This window comes from Somniosus microcephalus, chromosome 1, assembly GCF_052327205.1.
Source record: "Somniosus microcephalus isolate GS21.2 chromosome 1, FLI_Smic_1.0, whole genome shotgun sequence".
Taxonomy (NCBI): Eukaryota; Metazoa; Chordata; class Chondrichthyes; order Squaliformes; family Somniosidae; genus Somniosus; species Somniosus microcephalus.
This window is the reverse complement of record NC_140987.1, coordinates 395095743-395121500: the sequence shown is the minus strand read 5'-3', so window position 1 is coordinate 395121500 and position 25758 is coordinate 395095743. Positions and strand designations below refer to the sequence as shown.

Sequence of the window (25758 nt, the reverse complement as noted above, 5' to 3'; positions counted from 1 at the left end):
ATTTTAATTTGATTTAAAGTTTCCTTTAAACCTTTTTTTGTTAATTTACAGTCTTTATTGGTTGTGCCCCTTTAAAAAGGGGGCACGTGCTGAACTTTAAATTGGCAATTGCCAACAAGAAGAGTCAGCCAGTCATCTGTCTATTACATTTAGATTAAGCTATTTATTTCAATTCAGTATTTATTTGCCAAATAGTCAATATTTATGAAAGTGAAAGAAAGGCCAAGAAAATACCTTCAGTGCAAATCTTTCTATCTGTAATTGTTAGGCGATAGCTTCATTTTTGTACTGAGTTGCTTTCTTGCGTAAGCGCACTATTTTGGGTCTTTGTTACCCTCCTGAGCGGCTCCAGTGTCGCAGGTTGTGTGCCTTCTAGAAAGGCTCCAATATTTTAATTAGAAGATGGAGCTTTGAATCCACCTGAGAAAGATTCCAGAGTCCCTATAATCAGACTGCTGCTGCATTCTCCGCCAATAGTGGTTTTCCTGGGGTCAGGGACGTAGGAACTTAGGAATATACAGGGTCAGAAGAGGTCATTGTGGTTCAGCTGGCTGGTCCCAAAGATCCAAAAGCACAATAATATAATCAATGTCTTCTACCCCGCAATCACTTATTTCATCAAAAACTATCCAATTCACCTATTCAAAGGTTCACTCTGCATTAGTACCCAGGACCAAAACAAGGATTCCCATTGAAATCAGTAAAGGTGATTAAGAGGTACATGGGCAACCCCAAACCTACAATATCCGAGGAGCTTGGGAGGCTGGCAAAGAACATGGACCTCCACAAGATGGAAGACCTAATGCAAAAATGTAGGTATTTCTTAATAGGCAAGAGACCTGGTTTATTTTTTTTTTTTAAAGATGGCGTGTTTTTCTTTTACAGATTCCTTAGTTCCTTATTCCTTAGGTTTTACTTTCTCGTCCTCGAAGATTCAGTGAATAGTTGGTATTTTTTCATTGGCAGTCAGCAGCTTTAATTATTCAGACCAGTTAGCCTTATATAATAGGATGCCTGAAGTAAGATGATGAAATGAAAGACATTCACTAAGCAGCGGCTGGCATCCTGAGATAAGGTGTCGATACCCAGTATGTGCACAGTAACAAAAGAGGGATTGTTTTAAGCTGACAGCGTTTCAACCCATGGGACAGCTTGTAACTGTTTCACAAGAAATTAGTCCTTTTTCACTGGAAGTGGAAGTTGTCACTATCTATCAATCAGGTCAGTTGGAGGACAGAACAGGAACCTGTCAGAACCAATCCATCAGAGGTTACTTCCTTCCACTATTAGTTATACACAAACTTGAGGCAGAAGAGTTTTTAAATGAGCTGATGATGTCTGAGAGTTGCTGTTACAGATGTGTTTACTTAGTGTTTATCCATTACCTCTGGAATCCCACAAAGATCTATCCTTGGCCCCCTTCTCAATCTCTATGCTGCCCCCTGGCGACATTATCTACAGACGTGGGGTCAGCTTCCACATGTGCGCTGACAACACCCAGATCCACCTCTCCTCCACCTCTCTCCGTACCTTCACTGCCTCTGTGTTTTCAGATTGCTTGTCTGAAAGCCAGTCTTGGATAAGCTGCTATTTCCTCCAGTTAAACACTGGGATGATTGAAGCCCCTCATGACCAACTCCGTTGCCTCACCAGCTATTCAATCCCCCTCCCCAGCCACTGTCTCAGGCTGAACCAGACTGTTCCCAATCGTGGGATACTATTCAACCCTGAGCAAAGCTTCCAACCCCATATACTCTCCATCACAATGACCGCCTACTTCAAGCTCTATAACATCATCCACCTCCACCCCTGCCTCAACCATATCTTGGTCACCTCCAGACTCCATTATTCCAATCCTCTCCTGCTTGGACTCCCAGTCTTCACCCTTCATAAGCTTCAGCTCATCCAAAAACAATGCTGCCTGTATCCTATTCCATACCAAGACATGCTAATCCAGCAAGCCTGTACTTGCTGAACTTCATTGACTCCCAACACCTTCAATTCAAAATTCTCATCTTTGTCTTTACACCACTTTATGACCTTGCCTCTTCCTATCTCTAGAACTTCCTCCAGCCCTACAACCGCTCCCCCCACTGCACCCCCCAAGATCTCTATTCCTCTTACTCTGTCCTCTCGAGCATCTCCCCCCCACCCAACTTCATCCACCACTGACAACTCTGCCTTCAGACATCTAGGCTTCACATTGTGGAATTCCCTCCCTAAACCCCTTTGCCTAGTCACCTCTCTCTCCTCCTTTTAAGGCCTTCTTTAAAACCCACCTTTTTGACCAAGCATTAGTTACCCCTCCTAATATCTCCTTCTTTGTTTCTATGCCCATTTTTGTCTGACTACACCTGGAATGTTTTTCTACATTAGAGGTGCAATATAATGCAAGCTGTTGCTGTTATTGAAAGAAATTATATAGAACAAATCAGTTGCTAAAATACAGCTTTTTAAAAAACTTTTATTTTTCCTCAAAGAAATGTTCCCCAGCATGGCCATGTGCTGTCTAACGCAAAGGTTTATTTTCTTCAAGACTGGTTTCAATGGCTTTTTTTGAGATAAGCAGGAAGTTCCTGATGCAAATGCAATTAACTGGCTTTATTTGATCATTCTTGCCACTGCACTTGTGAAATTACTAGGATTTGGAAACAAAAGGAGTCTGATAGGAGTTGTGTTTGACTAATCTACTGGAATGTTTTGAGGATGTAACTGGTAGAATAGATAAGGGAGAACCAGTGGATGTGGTGTATTTGGACTTTCAGAAGACTTTCGATAAGTTCCCGCATAAGAGATTAGCGTGTAAAGTTAAAGCACATGGGATTGGGGGTAAGGTACTGTCTTGGACAGAGAACTGGTTGGCAGACAGGAAGCAAAGAGTTGGAATAAATGGGTCTTTTTCCGAGTGGCAGGCAGTGACTAAGTGGGGTACCGCAGGGATCGGTGCTAGGACCCCAGCTATTAACAATATATATATAAATGATCTAGACGAGGGAACTAGATGTAATATTGCCAAGTTTGCAGACGACACAAAGCTGGGTGGGCATGTGTGCTGTGAGGAGGATGCAGAGAAACTCCAGTACGATTTGGACAGGTTGGGTGATTGGGCAGATGCATGGCAAATGCAGAATAATGTGGATAAATGCGAGGTTATCCACTTCAGTGGCAAAAAGAGGAAGACAGATTATTATCTGAACGGCAATAGATTGGGAAAAGGGGAAGTGCAACGAGACCTGGGTGTCCTTGTTCACCAGTCACTGAAGGTAAGCATGCAGGTGCAGCAGGCGGTTAAGAAGGCAAATGGTATGTTGGCCTTCATAGCGAGAGGATTCGCGTACAGGAGCAAGGATGTCTTGCTGCAGTTGTACAGGACCTTGGTGAGACAACACCTTGAGTATTGTGTGCAGTTTTGGTTGCCTTATCTGAGGAAGGATGTTCTTGCCATGGAGAGAGTGCAGCGAAGATTTACCAGACTGATACCTGGGATGGCAGGAATGACGTATGAGGAGAGATTGGGTCGATTAGGCTTATATTCGCTAGAGTTTAGAAGAATGAGAGGGGATCTCAATGAAACTTATAAAATTCTAACAGGACTAGACAGACCAGATGCAGGAAGGATGTTCCCGATGGCGGGGGAGTCCAGAACCAGGGGTCACAGTCTAAGGATAAGGGGTAAGCCATTTAGGACTGAGTGGGTGAAGAAATTCCTCCTCATGAGAGTGGTGAACCTGTGGAATTCTCTACCACACAGGGCAGTTGAGGCTAATGCATTAAATATATTCAAGGAGTTGGATATATTTCTTAAGGCTAAAGGGATCAAGGGATATGGGGAGAAAGCAGGGACAGGGTACTGAATTTGGATGATCAGCCATGATCTCATTAAATGGCGGAGCGGGCTCGAGGGGCCGAATGGCCTACTCCTGCTCCTATCTTCTATGTTTCTATGTGTTGGGTTATACCTAATTTTAAAAACAAAACATACACATTCTCATATTTACAGTTTTTCTACATTTTACAGCCATCATATTGGCCTGTTAGCAGTTGAGTTGAACAGCCAGGCTATGTTCTGTAACTTTGACAACTGTTTTCAGTTTGTTTATGGTCTCTTGATGAGGCTCCCTTTTTACCCTGCAGTCATCAGGAAGACAGCCCATACTGTCTGTAGTAGAGCAATTAACGTTAACAGGGAAATGTAAAGTGTTTCATTAAGGGCCAATCTTCCTGACCCTTGCATTTGGGGAACACCCATTTCCCTGGGAGAAAGATCAGGAAAGATGGGTGGAGACTCGTTTTGCCGGGTCACTGCCCCCTTGACGTAGCCCTGGGGCTTCTCTGCGAGGTTAGAGTTGGGTTTGCACCTGCAAAGGATGTCCAATGGGCTCATTCCCGACCTCCAGCCTCATTTTCTTGGAGGAATGTTTACTGGATGTGCCGGTGCAGGCATGCCCAGTGAAAAATTCTGCTAAACCTGCCCTGGGCCCCTGACGGGCTGAAGACAGTGGAGAAAATTATAATTTTTAAACCTTGAATGCCATGCCCCCAGATAATTTAGAAATAATTTGGGTTTTCTAACCACTGATCTCCATCAGCAGCCAGAAAGCCCTGACCGTGGTGGCCTCGCTCGGAGGCACATTGGGGGAATGCAAATTGTGTGGAGGATGCAAAGAATCTCCAAAGGGATATAGATAGGCTAAGTGAGTGGGCAAAAATCTGGCAGATGGAGTTTAATGTGGGAAAATGTGAGGTTATCCACTTTGGTAGGAAAAATAAAAAAGCAAATTTATTATTTAAATGGAGATTACAAAATGCTGAGGTACAGTGGGATCTGGGGGTCCTTGTACATGAATCACAAAAAGTTAGCATGCAGGTACAGCAAGTACTTAGAAAGGCAAATGGAGTGTTGGCCTTTTATTGCAAAGGGAATGGAGTATAAAAGTAGGGAAGTCCTGTTAAAACTGTACAGGGCGTTGGTGAGACCACACCTGGGGCTGGATTTTGTCAATGGGGAGCTTTTGGAGGCGGGTCTCCCACTTGTTGGGTTTCAGTCCCGCCTCCATCAACTTCTGGCCAACCCACACTATTTTTCCTTGATTGACCTTGTTAAGCCCGCCCAGCGGGCTTAGCAGGCCAATTAAGGGAAAGTCGGGTACAGAGTATGTCAACATATGACATTTCATCTTGACAGATGAATTGTCATCGTTTGACAGCTCTGTGAAGCTGTCAAACACTGACATTCTCTGTAGTTTGATGAGTTCTTGAATTCAAGACCTCATCAAACCTCTTTCTTTTGCAGAAATTAGATGGTTGTTGTATTGGAGAATGCAACGGCCATCTGTCATCTCTGCCGCAGAGGTGCGAGACTCTCCACATACCTTTCTTCCTTCCTGCAGGCTTCAAGAGTTGGGTAAGTAAACTTTTTCTAACACTTTCCACTTACCTCACATACTCACCTTTCCACACTTGCACCCTTCACTTACCTTCACAGTGCACTTTTGCACCCCTCCGACCCCCGCAGACCCACTACTCGCCTCGGTGACCATGGCGGGGTTTGCAGCCTTCGGGAAACCCACACTTGTGTGGGCAAAATGGGGATAATCCTATTATCTGCCTGTTAACTACCTGTTAACAGGCAGTTAAGTGGCACTAATCCTCTTCCCGCCTCCAAGGAGACAGGACCTGGTGCGGGTCAGCTACCCACCTCCTGTCAAGGTGGCACGGAGGCAGGTTGGGGGCGGGTTGGGCACCCGTCCCCAAATTCTGCCATTTTCCCGGCAGTCCCGCCTCCCCAGGGCTGGTAAGATTACGCCCCTGGAATACTGCGTACAGTTTTGGTCTCCTTATTTAAAGAAGGATATACTTGTATTGGAGGCAGTTCAGAGAAGGTTCACGAGGTTGATTCCGGAGATGAAGGGGTTGTCTTATGAAGAAAGGTTGAGCAGGTTGGGCCTATACTCATTGGAGTTTAGAAGAATGAGAGGGGATCTTATTGAAACATAAGATTCTGAAGGGGCTTGTCAGGGTAGATGCAGAGAGGATGTTTCCCCTCGTGGGGGAATCTAGAACTAGGGAGCATAATTTCAGAATAAGGGGCACCCTTTTAAATCGGAAATAAGGAGGAATTTGTTCTCTGAGGGTCGTGAATCTTTGGAATTCTCTTTCCCAAAGGCTGTGTCATTGAATATATTTAAGGTGGAGATACAGATTTTTGAACGATAAGGGAGTCAAGGGTTATGGGGAGCGGGCAGGGAAGTGGAGTTGAGGCCAAGATCAGATCAGCCATGATGTTATTGAATGGCGGAGCAGGCTCGAGGGGCCAAATGACCTACTCCTGCTCCTACGTCTTATGTTATGATGCTTGGATATGCTGCTCTTTTCCAGCACTGGAGCATGGGCAGGAAAGTGAGCCTTTGATAATCAATATGAATATAACATAAACCCCAGAGTGGTGGCAAGCAATTGGATACATCTGACAGTCCAATATTCAGCTCCCCACAGTTGTTCCTGCAAACCATGCTTTCATGTACTTTTCTTTTTAAATGATTCATGTATAGTGATTTTTATTCCCAGTACAAGAAAATGAGCCATTTTGGCACAATCAAAAGTGCAAATTGGGGGCGATTTTCATTTGTGGCATAAATCAGTGGGCAGGGCATGGCGAGGCACAGATTAGGTGCAAAATAAAAGCCATCATGGCAGCTGCCAGGAAAGCAGGCACAGATTTGCATGGTGTGCTGCTGATGATCAGACACCAGTTACATATAAATGCAGTGGAAGCCTTTGTAATTCATGAAGGCAGTGGGCTCATGTGAAGGAGCCAGTAGGGTGACGGGATGCAGTCAATGACCCCTTGGACTTGCGGGAATCCTACAATCTGTGCGAACCGCAGGTCCCTATCCTACTGCTTCTGCTTGTCCATGGGGAAGGTAATGAAAGTGTTTGATTTAGCAAACATAGCATCAGTCACCTGTTTAATGCAAGCATGAACTGCAGACTGACTGATGTTACTGACATCTCCTGAGACTGCCAGGAAGGAGCCGGAGGCAAAGAAGTTCAAGGCTGCAGTGACTTTGACTGCAATAGACAATGCTGTGCTAGCAGTGGCAGTGGGTTGCAGATCTTGATGTAGGAGGCAACACAACTCTGACAGACTCCCTAGAGAAACGGTTTTGCACTGCTTCTCAGAGAAGTGCAGGTATGTTCCTGGGCTAATATACTCTTGGGAGGATAAGGATTCCAGCACTTTGTAGCTGTGGTTCTGTTTGCTCCTTCCTCCTCCTCATTCTCTTACCAGAGTGAAATTGCCAGAAGCACTCTTGAGGAAAAATGTAGATTGCCAGAAGCCTCTAAGAGTTCACAACATTCTTCACTCATTACAAGCACTTTGCAGTTTTTTGCTACTTGGACGGTTTCAATGTGTCTCCTGACAGCAGCTAAGGATTGCTCTAAATATTGCTAGAAATGGCAGCCTCTCTAAGTGTACTGCACATGGTTTGTGAGTAGGATCAGGAACTGTTGTTGGAAATAGGGTGGAGATGAAAATAACACGGTGTAATTTTTTCCCTGATGTTGCCTCTTAAGAGCTCTTAAATCCTAATGCAACATTCTACGTAAGCAAGAGCTCTCCAGAGACACCGATTAGAACAATGCTAATTTCATAAAATTACTAAAATAAATGTATATAAACTCAAGTTTTAACAATGATAGTTGATGTCTTAAAACAGGCTGACACATGCATTCTTATATAGGGAAGAGGTCTCATTGTAAAGAGAAACTCATCTTACTGGTCATTAAGTGACTTGATATTTTGCAATCAAAATGGTTAATTTGAAAAGTATAAAACATTTTTAACATACAACTAATGGCACTATAAAAAGGTAATGCCTTCCGCTCGTATTTTGTTAGTGCAGAGAACACTCATTGCTCATAACAAGAGTGAGATAGAGAACTGGATGATGCAGTGGGTTAGCATTAGTACACTCACTCATAATGCCCAGTGTCTCACAAATCTCCTCCCTGTCGCTCTTAGCACTCTGGGATAAATATCACCTATCCTGGGGATTTATTTATTTGTGCCCTTTAAGCTGGTCTAGGAATTCCATCTCATTTATATTGAAGTACTATAATTAATGATAAAGCACCTATAAAGCACCTCAAATGTAGAAAAATGCCCCAAGACTTTTCACAGAAGCATAATCAAACAAAACTTGACACTGAGTCAAGGAAGGAGTTATTAGGAGGGATGAGTACAAGCTTGGTAAGAGATCAGTCTTAAAGGAAGGAAGAGAGAGAGAGAGAGAGAGAGAGAGAGAGAGAGAAAAAGAGAGAGGGAGGTTTAGGGATGGATTTCCTGAGCTTAGGGCCTGGACGGCTAAATCATGGCCACCAATACTGATATGAAGGGAGTGGGGGATACCCAAGAGAACATAGTCAGAGGAACGGATGGTGTGGGGAGGGGGGGTGGGAGGAGGAGAGGGGGTGGTTGTAGGGCTGGAGGAGGTTAAAGAGATAGGGAGGGGTGAGGCCATGAAAGGATTTGAACATGAGGATGAAAATTTTAAATTGAAGATGTTGGGGGCTCATGAGTCAACGTAGGTCAGTGAGCACAGGGGTGGGACATGGTGAGGGGTTAGGATATGTGTAGCAGAGTTTTGAATGAACTGAAATTTATGGAGGATGAGAGGCCTGCTTGGAGAAGATTGGAATAGTTGAGTCTGTAGTTAACAAACAACAACAACAACAACTTGTATTTATATAGCACCTTTAACGTAGTAAAACATCCCAAGGTGCTTCACTGGAATATTAAAAGACAAAAAATTTGACACCGAGCCACATAAGGAGAAATTAGGGCAGATGACCAAAAGCTTGGTCAAAGAGGTAGGTTGTTAAAGGAAGAAAGAGAGGTAGCGAGGCGGAGAGGTTTAGGCAGGGAATTCCAGAGCTTAGGGCCGAGGCAACAGAAGGCACGGCCACCAATGGTTGAGCGATTATAATCAGATGCTCAAGAAGGCAGAATTAGAGGAGCGCAGATATCTTGGAGTGGGGTGGGGGTCTGTGGGGCTGAAGGAGATTACAGAGATAGGAAGGGTCGAGGCCATGGAGGGATTTGAAAACAAGGATGAGAATTTTGAAATCAAGGCCTTGCTTAACTGGGAGCCAATGCAGGTCAGTGAGCACAGGGGCGATGGGCAAACAGGACTTGGTGCGAGTTAGGACATGGGCAGCCGAGTTTTGGATGACCTCAAGTTGATGTAGGGTAGAATGTGGGAGGCCAGCCAGGAGTGCTTTGGAATAGTCAAGTCTAGAGGTAACAAAGGCATGGATGAGGGTTTCAGCAGTGAATGAGCTGAGGCAAGGGCAGAGACGGGCGATGTTACGGGGGTGGAAATTGGCGGTCTTAATTATGCTGCGGATATGTGGTCGGAAGCTCATTTCAGGGTCAAATATGACACCAAGGTTGCGAATAGTGTGGTTCAGCCTCAGACAGATGTTAGGGAGAGGGATGGAGTCAGTGGCTAGGGAACGGAGTTTGTGGCGGGGATCTAAAACAATGGCTTCGGTCTTCCCAATATTTAATTGGAGAACATTTCTGCTCATCCAGAACTGGATGTCGGACAAGCAGTCTGACAATTTAGAAACCGTAGAGGGGTCGAGAGAAGTGGTGGTGAGGTAGAGCTGGATGTCGTCAGCGTACATGTGGAAACTGACGCTGTGTTTTCGGATGAGGTCGTCATGGGGCAACATGTAGATGAGAAATAGGAGGGGACCAAGGATAGATCCTTGAGGGACACCAGAAGTAATGATGCGGGAACAAGAAGAGAAGCCATTGCAGGTGATTCTCTGGCTACGATTAGATAAGTAAGAATGGAACCAGACGAGTACAGTTCTACCCAGCTGGACGACGGTGGAGAGGCATTAGAGAAGGATGGAGTGGTCAACCATGTCAGAGGCTGCACACTAGTCAAACAGGACGAGGAGGGATAGTTTACCTTGACATTTGTGACTTTGAGAGCTGTTTCGGTACTGTGGCAAGGGCGTAAATCTGATTGGGGAGATTCAAACATGGAATTGCGGGAAAGATGGACACGGATTTGGGAGGCAACAATGGATGAGGGTTTCAGCAGAAGATGCGCTGAGGTTTGAGGAGGGAGACGAACGATGTTATAGAAGTGGAAGTAGGTGGTTTTTGTGATGGAGAGAATATGGGGTCGGACACTTAGCTTAGGTTCAATTAGGAGAAAGAGGTTGCGAACAGTCAGATTCAACATGATACAGTGGCTGGAGAGAGGATGGACTAAGAGGCAAGGGGAATGGAATAAGAGTCAAGGGGGATGGAATCCATGGTAACTGTATATGGCGGGAAGAGAAGCCATTGCAGCAGATTCACTAGCTACGTCTCACTAGGTAAGTGTGGAACCAGCTGGAGAACAGGGGAGTGGATTTGGAGGTGAATAGTGTGGCGACTGTGTCAAAGACTTCAGAGAGGTAGAAAAGGATGAGGAGGGATAGTGCACCATAGTCACAGTCACCGAGGAAGTCATTTGTGACTTTGATTAGGGCCGAGTTCAGTGACATTGGAGAGGAAAGGGAGGTTGGGGATGGGATGGTAGTTTGCAAGAACAGAGGGATCGAGGGTGGGTCTTTTAAAGAGGGAGGTGAGTTTTTAAAGTGAGGAGAATGGTACCTGAGGAGAGGGAACCTTTTATAATGTCAACTGGCATGAAGGCCAGGGAGGGGAGTTGTGTGGTCAGCAGATTAGCGGGAATGGGGTCAGAAAAGCAGGTGGTGGGTCTCTGACAGGATTATCTTGGGAGAGGGCATGAGGGGAGATAGGAGAGAAACTAAACAAAAATGTGGGTTGCCTCTACCGCATCCCGCCTTGGTGGGGATGCGGTAGAGGCAGCAGAGCAGATGGCCTTGATCTTAATGGAAAGAAGTTCATGAGCTCCTCGCATTTGTTGTTGGATGTGAGGATGGAGAGGGCTGGGGAGAGGGGTTTAAGGAGATGGTTGGTAATGGAGAAAAGAAACTGCAGGTTATCTTTGCTCTCCAGCATGATCCTGGACCAATAGTGCTTGATGTGGTCCAGCCAGGTCTGGCAATGAATGTCTAAACCTGTAGTGCATCAGATCCATTCAAGTCTGTGCCTCTTGGACTTGAGGAGGCAACATTGGGGGCCATACTGGGGAATGACCAGGGTGGGAGAGAATAAAGGTTTTACTCAAGACAAGGGTATCAAAGGCAAGGTGAGAGTGATTGAGCAGAACGACAGCTGCAGATGTAACTGGACAAATGGAGGGTCAAAGGCTAGACAGTTGGGAATTTAAAAGTACAGTTGTAATTGATAGGGGAGAGTTTTTTTTACAGCAGCAGATGCAGAAGGAAGTGAGGTTGGAAGAAGATAGGATGATGTGAATGATGAGGAATACAAGGAAGTGATCAGAATGGTCTTGACTGTGGTCAAGATGATGGGAGTAGAGAGGCCTTGTGATATGGTAAGGTCAATGTGCAGGTTTGCATGTGTAGTTCCCAGGGGAATGGGACTGACTTGATTGCTCTGCAGAGAGCTGGCACGGACTCAATGGGCCGAATGGCCTCCTTCCGTGCTGTTAGGACTCTATGTTGCAAAAGCAACTGACCATTTACAGATCTTGCACAAGCAGAGTTAGTGCCAAGTTTGGCAATCTGGCCAGGACCTTCACTGATGTCGGGGAAAGGTTCATAAAGGCCAGCAATGGTAAAAGGACATTGCAGGCTAATACAAGTGGGTTGAGAAGTCACTCTCCCACATTCCTTCCCTCTCTGGCACTGATGAGACTTGGAACTTGCTGTGTCGACGGTACCGAGAGTGCAAATTCATATTTTACCAATCTGCAATTTTATATTGGCATCTGTTGTGTGAAAATGCATGGGATGGCTTCTCTGACAGCACAGCTGGTAAAGGGAGGGAACATTTGTTTTCTTTCCAATATAGTGTCCTATCATGTCAAAGTGTTTTACAGCTCTTAACACTCTGAATTTTGAGGTGCAATAATTGTTATTGTGTAGGCCAATTAGGCAGCCATTTTATATTCACAATGTCCACACATGGTAATCCACTTTGGTGGCAAAAACAGGAAGGCAGATTATTATCTGAATGGCAATAGATTGGGAAAAGGAGAAGTGCAACGAGACCTGGGTGTCCTTGTGCACCAGTCGCTGAAGGTAAGCATGCAGGTGCAGCAGGCGGTTAAGAAGGCAAATGGTATGTTGGCCTTCGTAGCGAGAGGGTTTGAGTACAGGAACAAGGATGTCTTGCTGCAGTTGTACAGGGCCTTGTTGAGACCACATCTTGAGTATTGTGTGCAGTTTTGGTCGCCTTATCTGAGGAAGGATGTTCTTGCCATGGAAGGAGTTCAGCGAAGATTCACCAGGCTGATACCTGGGATGGCAGGAATGATGTATGAGGAGAGATTGGGACGATTGGGCTTGTACTCGCTGGAGTTTAGAAGAATGAGAGGGGATCTGATTGAAACTTATAAAATTCTGACAGGACTAGACAGACCAGATGCAGGAAGGATGTTCCCGATGGTCGGGGAATCCAGAACCAGGGATCACAGTCTAAGGATAAGGGGTAGGCCATTTAGGACAGGTATGAGGAGGAATTTCTTCACCCAGAGAGTGGTGAACCTGTGGAACTCTCTACCACAGAAGGCAGTAAAAGCCAATTCATTAAATATATTCAAGAAGGAGTTGGATATATATTTTTAAGGCTAAAGGGATCCAGGGGTATGGGGAGAAAGCAGGGACCGGGTCCTGAAATTGGATGATCAGCCATGATTGCATTGAATGGCAGAGCAGGCTCGAGGAGCCGAATGGCCTACTCCTGCTCCTATCTTCTATGTTTCTATGAATCTGGTTTTCTGGTGGTATTGATTGAGAGAGGAATGCTGACCAGGACACCAGTAGAATTCCCTACGCTTTGAATAGTGTAAGATCTTTAATATTTATCTGAACAGTTGAAAGAGACAGCTGGGACTTCAGAAGGGATGACACTTCACTAGCTTATGAGCACAAAGACAGGCAGACCATGATAAGTCCCAGGTTCATCACTGAACCGTGCTGGAGCCAGCCATTCCTGGGAGAGCAAGGGGTGAGTTGAAAAGTCAGAGAGAGAATCTTCACTAGTGGACTTTGGTGGTTGACCAACAGCAATATTGGCAATAGTCTACACATCCTATCCTTTTAAAAATGTTTTCCACTTACTGTACATTTGCAATATTTTTTTAAACTTACTGATAAAGTTTGCTTGTCCTGTGAGGATAGTATACTGCAGCTCATAGGAAACGACGCTGAATTCATCTTCCGAGGTCCAATGAACAGTAATGGTGTCATGAGACGCTGTGCAGAGCTCTTCTCGAATGCTTGGAGAATTTGGGGCTGCAGAGAAAATGTGGGAGAGATAGTTTCAATAGATGGCTCTGTGCAAACATTTTCACCAAACTGGCGTACATCCTCATTGTACTGTGTAATGGTAGAGGAAAATGCTGAGAAGTTGAGTAGGACAAAAAAGGAAAGGGAAAGGGAACCACTGTCTCGGTCATATAGGATGTTGGTGACTTTACCCAGGGTTGTCTCATTGCCGTGAGAGGAATGAGGCTGAACTGAACAATGAACTATCTCTGAATTTACATTGTGTCATCAGTCACATTATGAAGGGTCATCGACCGGAAACGTTAACTCTGTTTCTCTCTCCACAGATGCTGCCTGACCTGCTGAGTATTTCCAGCATTTTCTGTTTTTATTTCAGATTTCCAGCATCCGCAATATTTTGCTTTTGTATCTGAATTTACATCGTTTCTTTCTCTGCTTTCCTGGTATACCTGATCTTTTATGTTTTGTTCCTGTATTGCAGCTACTCTCTACCCCACTCGATAGCTCTTCATCTTTATAAACAACTACAGTATATCTTATTCCTTTTGGATTTGATTCCTTCGGTTAAAATTAATTTTATCTTGGTACAAGTGAAAAGATAATTGTGTGCGACATCATCGTTCACTCTCCTCCTCCTCGGCTACATTAGTGTCTACTAACAGACTTGGTCCTCTCCATCATCCAGCAGAACTTTGCAACCCGGTCCTCTCCATCATCCAGCAGAGCTTTGCAACCCAAACCTAAAGCTTTTGCAGAGCAGCCAACTCTATCAGTCTTTGCCAGATCATCAGGGGAAGGGCTGGGAGCTCATTGTGAACTAAAAATGTTCTCCAGTGTGAAAAGGCAGACTGCAGAACATAGATCATCAGAAAGGTTATGTCACTGTGCATAGCTTGGATGTATGAGAAACGTTATTGAGGGTAGATGGGCTGGATCTAGGGATGCCATTGCACAGATCAGGATGCAAGAAACATCTACCTTTATTACTTCTAGCAACTGCAGAAATAGAAATTCTATTAGTAGAGACAAAGAAAAACCACAAACATGAAAATCTGAAATAAAAGCAGGACCTGCTGCAAATACACAGCAGGCCAGTCTGAATCCGAAAAGGAAAAGGTGGGCTTGTGGTGGAGCCACTAAAGGACTCAGATCGTTTGTATATAATTCCCTTTAACCACATGTTAGCTACAGCCTGAGTCTTTATCTTTATTTATACTGTTTACTTGTACAGGGCGTGATTACTTTAACAGCGCGGGTAAATGCGATGACGTCACGCCGTTCATCACGTGATCCCCCACTGGCGGGAAGAATGTGATGACGTCATGACGTCAACCACGGGACCGCCCGAGCAGTCCTCGTGGAGCCTCCGAACTGAGCAGACCTGCACTCGATGTTCTCCTGTAGTTACTTGTTTAAACCTGTTAGTTTCCATTAAACTTTGTTTTGTTTGATCGCCTGAGTGGACCTCAGTCTTTGGATAGGAAGTAGACATTCCTACATTGATGACCCTGACTTTTGCGAACGGTTTTCGCAGAAGATACTCAACATGGAAACGAATGCTGTTACCTTGAAGCTACCGCAGTTCTGGGAGCAGCAACCAGCCGCGTGGTTCATCCAGGCTGAAGCCCAGTTCGCCATCAGGGATATCGTTGTGGATCAGACCCGTTATTATTACGTGGTCTCCGCCCTCGACAGCGCCACAGCCTCGCGGATCGTCAGCCTACTTGGTAGTCCGCCTACTGATCGCAAATATGACACGTTAAAGGCGCGGTTGCTACAGGTCTTTGGGCTCACGAAGTCGGAGCACGCCTGCCGACTGCTCGCTATGCCCGGCCTCGGGGATTCCAAGCCGTCTGAGCTCATGAGCCAAATGCTCACGCTCCTCGGTTCCGAACCGGAATGCTTCCTCTTCAGGGAGCTATTCCTCAGCCAACTACCGGAGCAAGTTCAGGCCAACTACCGGAGCAAGTTCAGGATGCCCTAACCAGGTCCGAAGTCACAGACTGCGCGGAGCTTGCTGCCGAAGCGGACAAGATTTTCGCGGAGACACAGCAGCACTGCGCTGTGGCGAGGCGCCCATCCCCCACAGACGCTGTTCCAGCTCCTCAATCAGCAGGGTTGTGCTTCTACCACGCCCGTTTTGGTGCGAAAGCAAGATGCTGCCCCACTCCCTGCAGCTTTTCGCTCAAAAAAAAAAAAAAAAACATCTACAGCAACCCTGGCGAAAGAGGAGCGGGTCTAACGAGCGCCCCGTGGCTGCGATGGCCATCGGAGATTCAGGAAAGCTTCTCTTCATCACCGACTCCCTATCTTTGCGACACCGGGGCGCAGTGTAGCATCCTACCTGCGTCAAATCTCGATATACAAGCTGGGGGCCACGGCCCCTCCCTCGTGGCGGCTAATGGCGCGGACATTCGGACCTTCGGAAGGCGGCGGGCTCAGGTGTGTTTCGGCGGCCAGTGCTTCCACTGGGAATTCATCATGGCCAACGTCTCGCAGGCCATCCTCGGTGCGGATTTTTTGTGCGCCAACGGCCTCCTGGTCGATGTCAGGCACCGCCGGTTGATCAATGTGGCCACGTTCCACTCCATCCCGTGCCACTGCGGTAACGCCGTGCCACGCACTGTCTCCTGTGCGTTCCTACCTCCAGATGACTTCACTCGCCTCCTCGGAGAGTTCCCAGATCTGACTAGGCCCAATTTCTCCTCTTCGGCCACGAAACATGGTGTAGAACATCACATCACCACTACTGGCCCCCCGGTTTACGCAAGGGCCCGACGACTCGAACCCGGCAAGCTCGCAGCTGCGAAAGCGGAGTTCGACATGATGGAGCGGTTGGGGATTATTCGCCGGTCGAATAGTCCCTGGTCTTCGCCTCTCCACATTGTTCCGAAACCCGGCGGGGGCTGGCGGCCATGCGGCGACTACCGACGCCTGAATGACGCCACTACTCCTGAACGGTACCCGATCCCGCATATTCAAGATTTCTCGGCCCATTTGGCGGGAAATACTTTTTTTTTTCCAAAAGTCGACCTCATCCGTGGTTACCACCAGGTCCCCGTGCACCCGCAAGACGTCCCGAAGACTGCAGTCATCACCCCATTTGGCCTATTTGAATTTCTGCGGATGCCGTTTGGCTTGAAGAACGCTGCACAGGCTTTCCAGCGCTTGATGGACTCCGTGCTTCGGGACCTAAAATTCCTCTTCGTCTACCTCAACGACATCCTCATCGCCAGCCCTAGCAAAGAGGAGCACTTCTGCCATTTGCGCACCCTCTTTACATGCCTCAGTCAACACGGTTTGATTATCAACCCGGCCAAGTGCCAGTTCGGCCTGCAGCGGATTGATTTCTTGGGCCACTGCATCACATCAGACGGCTCAATTCCCTTACAGACGAAGGTCGAGACGGTTACATCTTTCCCACACCCGCAGACTGTCAAGGCCCTACAAGAGTTCCTTGGGATGGTCAATTTTTATCACCCTAAGGCAGCCCTGCTTATGCAGCCCTTGTACGAGGCCCTCAAGGCCAAGTCCAGTAAGGATCCGATCAGCTGGACGGCCGAGATGGACCGGGCGTTCATCGACACCAAAGGCGCCTTGGCCAACGCAACCATGCTGGCGCACCCACTTCCAGGTGCCACCATCGCCCTTACCACCGACGCGTCGGACTTCGCAGTGTAGGAACAGTGGGTGAATGGGACGTGGCAACCGCTGGCATTTTTCAGCTGTCAACTACGGCGAAACGAAAGAAAGTACAGCACTTTCGACCGGGAGTTGCTGGCCCTTTTTCTAGCCATCCGCCATTTCCGGTTCTTACTGGAGGGACGTCCGTTCACGGCTTTTGTAGACCACAAGCCACTAACAGTCGCTATGGCCAAGACCACCGAACCGTGGTCAGCTCGGCAACAACGTCACCTGACGTTCATTTCAGAATTCACCACGGACATTCAGCATTTGTCCGGTAAGGACAACCTGGTGGCGGATTACCTCTCCCGCGCGACTGTTCACGCAGTCCAACTCGGAATCGACTATGCCCTAATGGCTGCGGATCAAGCCTCGGACCCAGAGGTCCAATCATACAGAACCAGCCCCTCTAGCTTCCAAGCGGCCGACGTCAAATTCCATGCCGCAGGCACCACGCTACTTTGCGATGTCTCCATGGGAGCTCCCCGCCCTATCATACCAGTCGCCTGGCGCCGAAAAGTGTTCGACGCCATACACGGGTTGTCACACCCTGGCATGAAGGCCTCGCAAAGGCTAATGTCGTCAAAATTCGTCTGGAGGTGTATGCACATGGATGTCCGCGACTGGGCCAACACCTGCGTGGTCTGCCAAAAGGCCAAGGTACAGCGTCATGTAAAAGCTCCATTGGCCACTTTCGTTGTTCCGGAGCGTCGGTTCGACCATGTGAATGTGGACCTCGTGGGGCCGCTTCCACCTTCTCAAGGTTTTACACACATCCTCACAATGGTAGACCGCACCACTAGATGGCCAGAGGCAGTTCCTTTGGTTTCCACCACTTCGGCAGACGTAGCCAGAGCTTTCATCTCCTCTTGGGTTGCTCGTTTCGGGGTACCGGCGGACATCTCTTCCGATCATGGAGCGCAGTTTTCCTCTGAGCTCTGGAACGCTGTGGCTCAGGGGCTCGGCACCAAACTACATCGCACCACCGCCTATCATCCACAGGCGAACGGCCTGTGTGAACGATTCCACAGGTTGCTCAAAGCCGCTCTGCGGGCCAGTCTTCAAGGTGCGGGATGGGTGGACAGACTTCCATGGGTCCTTTTAGGTCTTCGTACGGCGCCCAAAGAAGATTTGCAATCGTCTTCGGCGGAACTCGTATATGGCCAGCCAGTCCGAGTACCAGGGGATTTCATCCCGTCTCCAACAGAGCCATGGTCCACATCCCAGCAACTCGTCAGCCACCAGGAGGCAGCCAGATGTTTCGTTCCAGTGCCTACGTTGCATCACGGCTTAGAGGTCCCATGTCCCAGCTGAGCTGAAGAGCGCCGAGTACGTGTTTATCCGCCACGACGCCCACCGGGATCCGCTCAAGCCCCCTTACACTGGTCCCTTCCGCGTCATAGAGCCGGGAGACAAAACCTTTTCGGTCGATATCAGAGGTAAACCGGACCACATTTCGGTTGACCGCCCACAGTCGCCGTGTCAGATCCACCACAACCGCCTGCCAGCTCGACCACCGCCCATCAGCTTCCACTTCAGGGTTACAGAAGTCGCTCAGACAGGCTTGTCAGGCCTCCTCGCCGTCTCACTTTTGCTGTTAAAGACAATTCTGGGGGGGGGGGCGCATGTGGCGGAGCCACTAAAGGACTCAGATCGTTTGTATATAATTCCCTTTAACAACATGTTAGCTACAGCCTGAGTCTGTATCTTTATTTACACTGTTTACTTGTACAGAGCGTGATTACTTTAACAGCGCGGGTAAACGCGATGACGTCACGCCGTTCATCACGTGATCCCCCACTGGCGGGAAGAATGTGATGACGTCATGACGTCAACTACAGGACCGCCTGAGCAGTCCTCGTGGAGCCTCCGAACTGAGCAGACCTACACTCGATGTTCTCCTGTAGTTACTTGTTTAAACCTGTTAGTTTCCATTAAACTTTGTTTTGTTTGATCGCCTGAGTGGACCTCAGTCTTTGGATAGGAACTAGACATTCCTACAGGCTGATGTTTCAGGTCTTATGAAGAAGGGTCCCACTTGAAACATTAGCATCTAAAAGCTAAACAACCTGTTGTGCATTTCCAATATTTGTATTTTTTAATACACTTTCACTTTTTGGAATTTTTGAATTACATAGCATTGGTACACGTGAGGGGAAAAACCAAAAGTACAAATAAGGATAGGAAGGTTTTTTAAAAAGGTTAGTGTAGTGTATGTACCTTTAAGAGAGAACTACTTTTACAGCTGCTGTATACTGTAGTACCGGCAGTGACCACACCTGTATATAAGCCTTGAGCATGCCTATGTACCCCAGTCTTGAGACTACCCTACTCCAGTAAATACCTGTTGATTGTTAAGTTGCAGCATCCGTGCAGTTATTGAAAAACATCATACTCTCAGAATCACGGATCTAACAGTGGCGACGAGTGTCGATTCGAATCTACCTGCAACTCTGCATTTCCCTTCAAGGATTCGCTCCGGGAGGGCGTTGGAAGAAAGTCGAGGCCAGAAACACAGGCGTCGACCACGAGCAACCGCCCAGTCGTCCGGCAGAGAGTGAACATCGCAGGGGAGGCTGTGGAGAGCCAGGCTTGGTTCCCCAGCCACGACGATCAGCAATAGACTGACGACAGGTACAGCGCAGACCCTTCCCGGACAGTGGCGGCTGGAGCCGACCGACGGCGGAGAGAAAGCCGAGCAGCGTCGACGGGGTAAGACAGAGGGTGAAGCGCACAGGGCGCAGCCAGGGGTTGAAAACCGAGCGGCGTCTAGGAAAAACAAAATGGAGAGAGAGAGAGGGTAAAGCAACAGCCGGGTTCAGGACCGAGCAGCGGAAACGGGAAAGGTGCACAAAAAAAAACCGCGCAGAGCACAGCCAGGGCTCAAGGGCTGAACAGTGTCCGCGGGGAGAAGAAGGGAGAGCGCGGGAGACGCCATTGAGCCGCAGAGAAGAAGGAAGAGTGCGGGAGACGCCATTTTTAGAAGCCGCAGCGGAGAAGAAGGGCGAGCGCGGGAAGGAAGAAAAGCGCGGGAGACGCCATTTTGTGCCAGCGGAGAAGAAGGGGAAGCGCGGGAGACGCCATTTTTGACAGTTAAATCACACCCAGGGATGCCGAAGAGTGGCAGTATCTCTACGTTCGACAATGAAGTCAAAGATTGGGCGACATATGTGGAACGTATTGAGGTGTACTGCAGGGCGAATGAAGTGCCAGATGCTAGGAAAGCACTGGTTTTGTTAAATTCCATGGGTGCAAAAACTTATGGGTTACTGCGAAACCTAATAACCCCAGAGAAGCCTGTGAACAAGAATTTCAAAAGCATAGTAGAAATCCTACAGGACCACTTAAACCCCACACCGCTGCTGATAGCAGAACGATTTAAGTTCCATAAAAGGAACCAACACAAAGATGAAAGCGATGCTGAGTACCTAACGGAACTGCGCAAGCTATCGAAACACTGCCAGTTTGGAGCGGGACTAGCAGATATGTTAAGGGACAACTTTGTGTGTAGGCTGCAAAGTGAAGGAACCCAGAAACGGCTTCTATCAGAAAAGGATCATACGCTGGACAAGGCTTTCAGTATGGCAGTATCACACGAAGCAGCCGCAAGGGGCGCTGCAGAGATACAACGGAGACTGCAAGAATATGGCACCAATGAAATGTCCTATGGAACAGGGAAGTGCTATCACTGCGGCAGAACAACACATGACCAGAAGGATTGTTGGTTCAAGGACCAAGTGTGCAGACAGTGTGGAAAAGCAGGACACATAGCAAGAGTCTGCAGGTCTGGGAAGAAAACCAACAGTAAGAAATCTCCACAGGAGAAGTACAAAAAGGTACACCAGGTGATGGACAGTAGTTCAGACGAACAGAAAAGTGACACAGACGCCGGAAGCAAGGAGCTGGGTTGTCTGAAACTACATAAGGTAACCAAAATGGAGGATCACCAGACTATCTGGGTTACACGCAAGATAGACGGAGTCCAAGTGAAAATGGAATCGGACACAGGATCAGCCCTAACAGTCATAAACCAAAGGGACTACAAGCGGCTATTTTCACATATACCCTTGAAAGCTACAGAGATTGTCTTGAAGACGTACACGGGGCAAAAAGTCTACCCCAAAGGAAAAATAAGGGTGAAAGTGATATATAAAGGCCAGGAAATACCTAAAATGGATATATATGTATTGCCAGATGGAGGACCACCACTGCTAGGACGTGAATGGATCCGGAAGATACAATTAGATTGGCATTCCATACAGGCACTGAAGGTTGAGGCCAAAAAGGATGACGACGTCACACCTGGATAACTGTCAAAAATGCTAACTGACGCAAAAGAAGTGTTCCAGGAGGGACTCGGAACACTAAAAGGCATAACAGCAACGATTAAAATAGAGGAAAATGCAAGCCCAAAGTTTCTTAAGGCCAGACCAGTGCCTTATGCGATCAGACCAGCTGTCGAAGCAGAGCTGGAAGGGTTGGAACGTTCAGGAGTACTGTCCAAAGTAGACTGGAGTGAGTGGGCTACACCCATCGTTCCTGTAATGAAGAGGTCGTTGAGTAATACGCCTGGGGAACCAAAGAAGGTCCGCATCTGTGGGGATTTTAAGGTGACAGTGAACCCAGTCCTTCACACGGTACAATATCCGCTTCCACGAATTGAGGATATTTTCGCCTCGCTATCTGGAGGTAAACGCTTCACCAAAATTAATCTAGCCCAGGCGTACTTGCAAATGGAGGTAGAAGAAGCCTCGAAACAATACCTTTCGATCAACACTCATAAAGGTCCCTATCAATACAATCGGCTGGTGTTCGGGGTTGTAGTGTATGTAACCGTTCCACCTTTAAGAGAACTATTTTAAGAGTTGCACTACTTTATCTTGGCTGCTGTATACTGTAATACCGACGGTGACCACACCGGTATATAAGTGCTGTGTAATGATTTATTGGGCAGTTCCGCCCTGACCTTCGAATAGTAAAGACCTGTTAAAAGTTACTCTTGTGGTCTGTGTAGTAATTCTCATTATAACACACAGACTTAACAGTGGCGACGAGTACGATCTTACCCTGCAGCAGAGAGACATCCAAGACAGTTTGACGGGCGTCGAGAAGAGGCATCCGCCCTCATCATTCTGCTAAGAAAAGACTCGGGTCTGCAGAGCAAAGGAAGAATTCTGACACGAAGCCTTCCATCAGCAACAGGCAGTGATCATCCCTTCTATCACGGTGGTGGGTAAGCCGATCAGCGACGAGCAGCAAGTCGGCCACGTTGACTGTGAGTAGGGGAGAAAATAAAAAAAAAGGAGGATATAAGGGCGGAGAACTCGACCACGGCCGGGGAAAAGAGCCAGACAGAAGTCGGGGCCAGAGGCGCTGAGACTGGGGCAGCGTAAGGCACGGAAGCCGCGGTGAATGCAAACGCAGCCGGTGTGAGAGACCAGGCTGCAAGCGGGCTGGGAGACGCAACAGCGTTGAGAGAGAGCTCGACCGCGACCGGTGAAAAAGGCCGGGCAGCTACTGAGGCCGCGAGGCGCAGCGACCAGGACAGCGTAAGGCGCGGGAGAAAATAAAAAAACCGCGGAGAACTCAGCCGCAGCCGGGGGGGAAAGGACCGGACTGCAAGAGGGGCTGGGAGGCACGATCGTAAGGCGCGGGAGAAAATAGAAAAACCGCGGAGAACTCAGCCGCAGCCGGGGGGGGAAAGGACCAGACCGCAAGAGGGGCTGGGAGGCACGATTCGAAAACCGCTGGGGAGGGCGAACGCAGCAATTCGGCAATCGCCATTACAGCCAGCGGGGGAGAAAGGCAAACGTGGGAAGCCGCCATTTTCGTAGGTGGGGGAAGAAGACGAGCGCGGGAAACCGCCATTTTGAAAAAAAAATAAAAGAAAAATTTCTTTTTGTCTCTCAAGAAGATTGCGAGAATGCCTAAGCGTGGTAACATCAACGATTTCGATCCCGATGTTGAAGATTGGGCCACGTATGTAGAACGCATAGAGATATATTGTAAGGCAAATAAAGTATCAAATGAAGATAAAGCACTAACCTTACTAAACTCAATGGGTGCGAAGACATACGGGCTATTGAAGCATCTTCTATCACCAGCTAAACCGGCGGATCAGACTTTCGCTAATATTGTTGCTGTCCTGAAGAATCATTTGAACTCCACACCGCTGATGTTAGCGGAACGATTTAAATTTTATGCGAGAACGCAACTGAAAGAGGAAAGCAACGCGGAGTACTTAATTGAACTGCGTAAGTTAGCGAAATACTGTCAGTTTGGGGAAAACCTGACAGAGGCACTGAGAGACAAATTCGTGTGCAGATTGTCGAAAGAAGGAACACAAAAGCGGCTGCTCGAAGAGAATGATCTTACACTTGATAAGGCTGTCACTATTGCAGCATCGCACGAAGCCGCAGCGAGAGGCACCAGCTGAAGGCAGCGGTACTCAGCGTAGATCAAATGGCTTTGGGTACAACGAAATGTTATCGTTGTGGAAAGACAACACACGATCAGAACCAATGCTGGTTTAAAAACCAGGAATGTAGAAAATGTGGCAAGCTTGGTCACATAGCTAAAGTATGCCGGGCAGGAAAGAAGACCAGCAACAAAAAATCACCGCAGGAAAAGTGCAGGAAGGTACATAAGGTGGCTGAGAAGAGTTCGGATGAACAGAATTCGGATTCGGACTCCAACAGCAAGGAACTGGGTAGTCTGAGAATTCACAACGTGAGTAAGGAAGCTGACCGACAAACTATCTGGGTCACACTGCAGATAGCAGGAGTCCACGTGAAGATGGATTTGGACACCGGATCGGCGTTGACGGTCATGAATAAGCAAGATTACAAAAAGTTATTCACACATATTCCCCTACGGGATACGGAGATAGTATTGCAGACATACACGGGGCAAAGAGTATACCCCATCGGAAAGATAAAAGTCAAGGTGAGACACAAGGGCAAAGAGCACCAAGGAATGGACTTATATGTACTACCTGAGGGAGGTCCACCACTTCTGGGACGGGAGTGGATCAGGAAAATAAATAGGGATTGGCACCCCCTAAAAGCAATGACGGAAAGTCCAGAAAATGAGCGGGAAGTACTGAGGTGTCCAACGTGCAACAAAGTCTACAAACAAAGGGTGAAAAACCTGTTTCAGAAGCACGTGCTGCAGTGCGGGAACCAGACTTCACAGGAGGATGGTGACGGGTACAAAGCCCAGGATAATGATTCAAACAAAAGGAGGTACCCCCGACGCAGTGCCCGGGCCCGCTCAACTATATTTTTCGGGTTGACTCCCTTTTATGGTGGCAAGTCATATGGTGAAGAGGATTTTCCATTCTACCGAGATCCTTCGGGGAAGAAAAGAGGAGAGCAGTCAACTCAAGGGCAGGTAGACGGAGCCGATGATCCAAGCACGTCTTCTGATGAGGATATGGAATACTACTACAATTTCACCAGAACTGTCATCACGTCCGATCGCGAGGGAAGACTCGAGCCGTGCAGTTTCTTTGACGGCGAGGAAGATTGCCGCCTACCCAGGATCAGCTCAGACTCTGGAACTGATGATGGTAAGATCAGCCCATGTGCAAAAGACAAGTCTAAAATGGACTTGCAGACTAATGACGGAAAAACGAAGGAGTGCATAAATGCTTCAGAAGAGAACAAAGTATCTGAACAGAATTCCACTGAACAACAACAACATAGTTTGACAGAGAATTCTGAGTCTGTCCAGTCTACAGACATGCACATTTCTGAGGAACACCGGGCTCGAACTCAATTCAATCTCAAACTACAACAGCAATTAGAACAAATGATTTGCCGTTTTGAGCAAGAGATGAATGCAAAGAAAAAGTTCTTTGACACAGAGTGGGAGAATCTGGAAAGACAGCAGAAGCAGCTGATTGAGGAAATGGAACAGGAACACACAAACCGTCTGCACGATGAGGCCAAATGAATCAAAGCTGAGCAAGAAAGGGAATATGTCAAATTCATCGATCAGTTGAAAGCTAAGAAGAAAGAGCACCCTTTTGTGAGCAGTGTCAGCAGTAATAAGCCACTCAGGGAATTGGTGGCAGAGGCAAAAGCTGAAGTGATGGAGGAAATAGAAGACAATAGAGAGGAAGCAGAAGATGATGACTCATCTGAACTGTTATCACCCCTACCAGGTCACGCAGGTGGTCCCTCCGAACTGAGCCAAATCAGTCTGGAAGCAGAAAAACTTCCCAAGGTACTCGAGCCTTTAGAAGTCAACAATGCTGGTTCTGAAGTTACGAAAGTTCAAGCTGTTAAGTCCAGTGAAGGACCATTAGATGAGTCACCCCAGCAACGAGAACCAGAGACCCCTGAAAGGCGCCATGCTGACCAGATCATAGTCATCCGAAAAGGGACAATCTACACCACCACTTTATACGCCTAATGATGAAGCAGAGATACCCATAGTATCTACCTCCGATCCGGTGATACTGCAACCAGATGAACTCGACACTGGCATTCAAGCCGAATCGACCTTGCCAAAAGAACCTACTACACCACCGAAAACTACTACACCACCGAGAACTACTACACCACCGAGGCGTTATCCGGACCGAGTCAGGAAGCGCAGGAGGCGTCGCCGCAGAGACTGAATCTGTGAACTGTTTTTACATGAAGTTGTGTATATATG

The 25758-nt window shown here is 47.6% G+C and overlaps 1 protein-coding gene across 1 annotated transcript in view; it reads right to left on the bottom strand.

Moving 5' to 3' along the window:
- The window catches only part of LOC147125122 (putative E3 ubiquitin-protein ligase MID2), a 72555-nt gene that overhangs the window by 18836 nt on the left and 27961 nt on the right, over positions 1-25758 (bottom strand). The window contains exon 5 of the mRNA XM_085997685.1: positions 13273-13416. Coding sequence (XP_085853811.1) covers positions 13273-13416 — 144 coding nt within the window. The remainder of the gene's footprint in view (positions 1-13272; positions 13417-25758) is intronic.